The following is an 8190-nucleotide window of genomic DNA, read 5'->3' on the forward strand; positions in this document are numbered from 1 at the left end:
GTTTTTATAGTTACCAAATCATCTCCAAAGATAATATAACAATTATCTAAACATGCATGTGTGATAATGAACCTTCAGAGTGAGGCTTCCGTAACAATACCTAATTAAAGGTCGGAAATTCCAACTGAAAGTGAGTACATTGAAGGCAAATATAGACTATATCGCTAACAACACCTGAAAAACGATTAATAGCCAAGGAGAAAGTAATGAGATAAATTGGTCTTCAGATAGGCTTCTTCGGTGGTATTGAAGGTTTGTTGGCTTCTTCTCTGGGTCTGCAAGAGTCATTTGCTTCATCGATTGATTATTTCAATGATATTTGAAGCTCACCAAGAGCTCATATTCGCAGCTCCCATGACTTTTCCCAGTGAGATATGAGATGACTGCTCCGGTAGAGACAGCTGGGCGTCCTTTCGAAAAGCACAACTCGAAATTAGCTTTTTGACTCTTCAGTGATTGTTCGTTGCGTCGCGTATCCTTGAAGACAGAGACATGTGCGCAGGATGCAGATCACATTGGATCGGATACTCAATTGAGAGAAGAGATAAGACGGTATTGACCATGATCTTTGCAAAATTACTGGTATTGCTTTAGTCAATGTGACGTTTCCTTTCCGGCTTTGGGAAACCTGTCAGGAACTATCTTCTCATTGTCCCCTTTAAGGTGAAAAAACAATTGGTGAGTAGCAACATCCCAAGATCGTATCTGTATAATGCAACCAACTGTCTGTAGTTTCTCAAATCTGCAAACTTGACACTTTCATGTTTGATCCTTTCCGCCCCACTTGGAAGGTTCACGTACTGTCATCGGCGAGATTGACACAAACTTGTGCTTCAGTTTAACGCATAGCTGGACTCTGATTGGTGTATATTCGTTGAGATAAAAGAGTACTGGTTGAAGTTATACTCGAGTACATCAATTGAAGATTCGGAAGTATTGATCCGACAATGTGGGTCATTCGTGGTGCAAGCGCTTTACAACTGAACATTATGAAATTATTCTGATGTTCATGGACAGCTTTGCATATCGTACAGTTACATGCTTATTCGATTGAGTTCGAGAGGTTACGATGAGAATTTCTCGAAGTTGCACACCATCACCGTGTTAATTGGTTCAAGTGCTTAGCGAACACCAGGCGTACCTATCCAAAGTCTCTCGGTGTGACTCATGAAGTCACACGTGATGAATTTTATGATCTTACCTCCGACTAAATTGGACTATCAGAACGTGTGATAATTTTTGGGCAAAAGTTTACAGAATCACCACGAAGTCTCAATAGAAAGGCAGAATATTCCTTTCAAGCGAAAAGCATGGCCGAATTTCAGGATGCCGTTGCGAAACTGGTACAAGAGTCACTCGCAGCGACACCGTATGCCTGCAAGAGCCTCATACCACTTTCTGGGGGTAGTTCAAATTATGTTTACCATGGAACTTTAATGGAAACTCTTCCTGATGGTACCATAGTTGTGATAATCAAGCACACTGAGCCTCATTTATTTTCCAACAAAAATTACAAACTAACTACTACACGAACTGTCAGTTGTTGTCATCTCCTATTCTATGTTCGAGTCAAACAATGGATCATTTTCTTTTTATCTGTCGCTTCGATTACAAAACCCTTAGACTTCTAACTTGATCACAGTTCTATGAATCTCAAATTCTCAAATACCTTACAGCTTTCCCGGCTCAGTCCGTTTCTTACAATAACATCACAATCTCTACCCCCAAACTCCTCCATTATGACGCTAGCACCAATACACAGGTCCACACCCATCATCCCTCTCCAAATTGCACAAACCTCAAGTCTTACATTCTAAAATACCACACTGCTATAACTCCTTCAACCGCCTCTGTTATCGGCTACTCACTTGGAAACTGGCTTAAAAAATTCCATAGCTGGGCCAACTCTCCAGCACAGAGTGAAGTTCGAGAAGTCATGGAGGGCAACCATACTATGAGAACTCTGAAGCTGGCAATCAATTACACGAATCTAGTCACGATGATTGATAGCTTCCCAAACATTCTAGGAGGGAGTAGAATTGTGTTTGAAAATGTGGAGAAGGAAATGCTGGCATGGATAAATGGGGGTACGGAGGGAACTAGGGAGCTAATTCACGGGGATTTTTGGTGTGGAAAGTAAGTTTCTTCGTTGAGCCTCATATTATGTCAAATTTATCATAAGAGTGTCAGGTTCAATATATCGACAGCTGGCCCAAGATTAAAGAGTGCTATTGAGTGTTCAGAGAGTGTAGACGTATTACATGAAACATCAGTCACTGATTATCGATGTAGTGTTCTTTTGCCCGACACACTCCTGTACCCCAGCACACCAGCAGCCATCTTCATAACTGACCACGAACTTTCGCATCTATCGACCCCGATTTTTGACCTAGCTCAGATGTGCGCGGAACTGTACATGCTCACATTTTTCAAATCAATTCCGGCAGGAAAAGAACTTCTTATTGCATTCATAAAAGGCTATGGACTAATTGAGGAGGATAAGCGATGGAGGATGTTGATCTACATTGGATGTCACTTAATATGCTGGGGATCCAGGACTGCAGGTTGGGGATCAATGGAACAAGTAGAGGCGTGTGTGGAGTTGGGTCGAGATTTGGTAGTCAACGGCTGGGAGAGGAACAGGGAGTGGTGTACGAGAGAGGGGTGGGCATTTCTAACCGAAGATTAAGATTCACATCGAATGTCAATTGTGAGATATAGTACGAAGTAACAACTTCTGGCTAGTTGAATCAATAGTAAAATACAATAAGTGTACGAATTACTTGAAGGTGAAGTACTGAGTATACCTCCTTAGTAATCTTACTGTCTGAGACTATTAGTACTGTATGTATACAAAAACAAGAAATTTCATAAAAGGAGGCTTGTTTAAGCGACCTAACTAGCTCGACGTCGGTTTGTAATTTTAGTTTTAAAATTAAGATTCAATCAAAGAATCGACGTTCAATTGAATTTTAAGATATTCTTTGTATAAAAATATAGTTCTTGATTGTAAATTGATTAAATATAATAATAAACAAGATCGTATAATTATAACCTATGTAAATCTTTAGTTATATGATTATATCATGATATAATAGCTTGATTAAGAATAATAATCATTATAAACTTAAATTCATATACTAGCTTTTGATTAAACTATTAATTTAATTATTAGTTGATTGCTTTTTAACATTTTAAGATTACAACCAAATTAATATTTTTGGAAAGATAAGAGACTCGGGAGCTTGTAGATATTCTCTTAAAATAATTCAAAGTTACAATACGTTTAGTTACATATAAAAAATGAAATTTTAAAGACAGTATAGTATAGTTAGAGTCAAATTTAAAAGAATCCTTTCTGAAGTATTATAGACTTTGATTTGTTATTCGATTCTTTAATAGTAATTTTGAAATTAATATAGAATATTAAAAATATACAAAAACGATTCCTTTTAAAGATTATAACTTTTAAATCTCTAGTCTTAGTATATCTACAAGGCATTTTTAATGAATAATTAATGATCTATATAAATGAATAAGTCTCTCTCTTCTCTATTAGGTCTATTAATAATGTCAAAATTCTATAAAATTCTCTATTTTTTTATTCAAGAAAAAATTACTTAGGATGATATAAAGTTTCCATTTTGTAAATAAAAAAGTATTTGAAAAAGAATTTGTTGATTAAAAGTACGAAATTTTTTCAAATCAATTCATTTCGATTAAAGAATAAGAAGAATAAGAAGAATAAGAAGAATAAGAAGAATAAGAATAATAAGAATAATAAGAATAATAAGAATAATAAGAATAATAAGAATAATAGATATTTCAGAATTACTTTAAATATAAAGTATCTAATAAACAATCATTATATTAATCATAATACAAATTATAGTAAACGAGATTTTATAAGAAAATAATTTAGATATTTTAATTTTAAGTTTTCAGTCTTTAGTCATTGAATTCGATACTTGATATAATATAACATGATGTTAATATCATGAAAAGATGATTGAGAATAACATTCTTATATTATTATAAGTTTTAAAGATCAAACGATAATTTTTATTGAATAAAAATAGAAATTTAAAGGAAACTTTAATGTTTCTATTGTATTGTCTAACATCTATATAATATTTTACTAAATAAAATGTTGACATTAGTTGTTCACAATAAAGGAGCAGGCCAGTGGAATGTATATATTATTAACTATGTAGATTAATTGTACTAAGGTAAAATCTAACTACGAAGTGGAAGTGATATATGCACAGTAGCGTAGCGCACGTGCCACAACTTCCAACATCAGTCATATTAAAATTATAAAAACATATTTATATCGAGCTTAGATGAAGGATATCTAATTCGCTTTCTTATATAATCTAGTTCATTCTAAATTACATCTGTTAGAGTGGATAATAGTAGTAAATCAGTTAGATGTAATATAACACAAAGACTTTTCATTATTCTTTCTGAACTATAAGAATCCTATATAATTCTAATCGTATATAAATTGGTGTCGACTCGGAGTAGGCCTATAGAGCCGATATCACGTGCCTCCGAAAACCCTACGCCAGTTGATCGTAATAATATCATTCAAATATAAATAAAGTTATAAACAATGAAACAAAATGTGCGAATAAGGGTATTCACTTTAAAGGAATGACTTCAAAGGAATGACTTTAATATAATAGCTATTATATCAAAGGGTTTAAGTGAATACAAAAGAGATTAGCTTTTTCAATAATATTTATATAAGGTCTATTACTTTTCTATATAGCTAATTCTTTAGATAAAATATAATTAGATATATAAAACCTATAAATATATAGATATTATATTTTCCATATTTTTTTTAAATCAATACTAATTAATAATATTATAAATTATTTCAAAAATTAATTATTTAAAATATTTTTTTTATTTTTATTCTTTTATTTCTATTATTAATTTTATAATATTTCGAATAAATTTATTAAATAAATAATCTAATCTATTTATACCTACAATTATAGGAGTTTATAACAATATTACTAATATCAATTTATTATAAGATAATAATTATAAGTTCTATAAAGAATTAAATAATGCTTTTTTTCACTTTTATTATAATAAAATTATACTTCTAAAAACCAAAGTTCTCTAGAATAAAAAAAAGATAATTTAAGAAATATAAAATTTAAAGAAGATTTCTAGAAAAAAATTTTTAAAGGATTTCTTTATAATTAAATAATTTCATAAAGAGTTTATATTTCAATTTGTAATTAAATATTATATTAATAATTATTTTTAATTTAGAATTATTATATATTCAAAACAAAAATCATTAATATATTTCTTTAAAAAATAATTATATATAATTTTGAAATTATTTAATAATTTTAGATTAAAAATGATAATAAATTAATATTATATGATTTCTGGAGATTTTTATAATATTATAGGATATATATTGATTTTAATTTGAATATTAAGAATACTTTTATTAGGATATTTTTGTATAAAAAATGTTATGATTAAATTAAGGAATAACTTTTAGAATATTAGATTAACAAAATATAATCTTTTATATTTATAAAATGAGTTAATTTTCTTATTAGATTTAATATAAAAACTCAAACTAAATCCTCTACCGATTCTTTTGTTGAACTTTTGAATAATAATATAATTAGTTATTTAATTTTATTGAAATTTAATAAAGATTTATTAATGAATATTTTTATAAAATTATTTAATAATAAAAATAATAATTTAGATAATTCTGATAATAAAAATAATTAAGGTAATAATAAAAATGATAATAGTAGTAAAGATAATAATAGTAATAGAAATAATAGAAATTATAATTATTTTGATTATTTTAATTACAAAAATATTAGAATAATAATTAATATAATCAAAATTATTTTTATTGATTTTTCAAAAATCTATAAAGATAATAATAGATATAAAGATATTAATGATTTTTTTAATTTAAAGATTTCTATATTTAAGAAATATTATTATAAAGTATTTAGATATCTAAAATAATTATATAATTTTCTTGATTATACTTTTAAATATAATTAAAGAATATTATAAATAAATCTAAACAATCTTCTTGATTTATATTAAGATTTATATAAAATATAATAATAATTTTAAAGAATCTAAATATGTTAAAATAACTTTTCAAATAAAACAATATTATTTTCAAAATCTATATTAAAAAAAAATCGAATATAAATTTTCAGAAATATTTAATATAATAATAAATTTATATTTTCTTTAATATATTATTTTTTAAAAAATATTTCTAAATAAATCATATTGATTAAGAAATTTCGTATAAATTAATATTTTTATAATAATAAATCTTCAAAATCTTTAAATTCTTTTTTTTGAAAATCTTATAATTAATATATTGATTAATAATTTTTTTCTATATTATTTAATAGAAAAAGAAAAATTATTATTTTCCTAATTATAAGAAAAAGGACTATAAATATTATAAATATATATAAAAAAGAAATTGATTTAAAATAAATTATTATATTAAATATAATAATCTTAATGATAAAAGCTTTATAAAACAATATAATCAATTTCTTATTAATAATAAACAAAAAAATAATCAAATAATAATAATATAAGAATAATAATAATAATAATAATAATAATAATAATATAATAAGATAATAATAATAATAATATATAATAATAATAATAAGAAATAATAATATAATAATAATAATATAATAATAATAATAAATAATAATAAATAATAATAATAATAATAATAATAATATAATATAATAAAATAATAAGAATATATATAATAATAATAATAATAATAATAAATAATAATAATCATAATATAATTAATTCTTTATAAAAGATTGAGTAGAAGAGGCCTCTATATTGACTATATAGTCCGCGTGTAAGCATATTAATCCTCCCATAGTATTATATAAAGGGATTAATATACCTGTTTATAATTTATCTAATCTAGCCTGTTTAGATAACTGTATTATTAATTATTATATATACTTAACACTAATAATTTCTATTTCTTTTAATATTCCTTTATTAGAGTTATTATTTTTGATCTTCTAATCTTTTGTATTTTTATAATCTCAATTCTAATATATCCTTGAATCTTTTGAATATTACTTTTGCTAGAGAGTTAGTTATTCTATTTACTATTATATCTAATATATTAATGTAATTAATTATTATCTTTTTTTTTTTAATAAGATTTTTAATAAAATAATAGTATATATCAATATACTTTGATTATTTATATAGATATAGATTCTCAATAAAGTTATTATTTTTTGGTTATTGTTTAGTAATTGAATAATATTTTTGTGTATAGATATATATTCTGCTTTTTTAAGATTTCTGAGTATTTAAATTAATCATTTTCTTTGCTTAATGAATATTATTATTGATATATATTCGGATTTAGTATTCAATATTGTTATTGAATTCTGCTTTTTATTAGTTTATAATATTGGTTTTTTATAGAATATAATAATTCCTCTAAAAATACTTTTTTGATTATATTAATTATTTATTTAGTTTATATTAATAAAGATTTTTATAGTATTTACTAATAGGTTATATTCCTTTATAATTTAATATTATATTTCTTTAGGTTTATATTTAAGTTTCTAAGTGATTATAGTTTTTAGATATTATATTAAATTCTTTATTTTTATTTTATGATATTTCGCTAACTTTGTTATATATTATAATAGTTGGTCTAATACGAAAGAGATGTTTGGTTTTGTATATATTATTAAATAAATAAGGCTATCTATAGTTTATTGATATTTGATAATATTGATTAATTTATTGTTTTTTATAATTGGTTGTAAATATAAGTAATCAATAATAAATATCTTTTTAATATAATACTAAATATATAAAATTTCGAATTTTATAAGCATAATTTTTAAATATTCTTTTTGGTTTAATATAAGTGATCTATTTATTCAATTTCTTATAATCTTAATACCTAGAATTTTGCTAATTTTCTTTAGGTTTTTAATATGAAAATATAAGAAGAGTATTATAAAGAATTAATTGAATTAATCTTTTAAATCGAGAAGGTAATTATATTATTAATATAAATTAATAAATTGAATTATCGAATAGTATAAATATATAAATATAAATCGATAAACTTTAAATAAAGCTTTAATTAATTAA

General features: G+C 25.0%; 1 protein-coding gene across 1 annotated transcript; it reads left to right on the plus strand.

Moving 5' to 3' along the window:
- Nucleotides 1–1310: 1310 nt before the first annotated feature.
- Nucleotides 1311–2689, plus strand: EAE97_008675 (uncharacterized protein; the record flags this gene model as incomplete). The annotated part of the gene is made up of 3 exons (XM_038879190.1): nt 1311–1535; nt 1643–2136; nt 2293–2689. The coding sequence occupies 3 exons, from the start codon at nt 1311–1313 to the stop codon at nt 2687–2689; spliced, it is 1116 nt and encodes a 371-aa protein (XP_038730272.1).
- Between the last annotated feature and the right edge of the window lie 5501 nt (nt 2690–8190).

This window comes from Botrytis byssoidea, assembly GCF_014898295.1.
Source record: "Botrytis byssoidea strain MUCL 94 chromosome Unknown BBYS_018, whole genome shotgun sequence".
Classification (NCBI taxonomy): domain Eukaryota; kingdom Fungi; phylum Ascomycota; class Leotiomycetes; order Helotiales; family Sclerotiniaceae; genus Botrytis; species Botrytis byssoidea.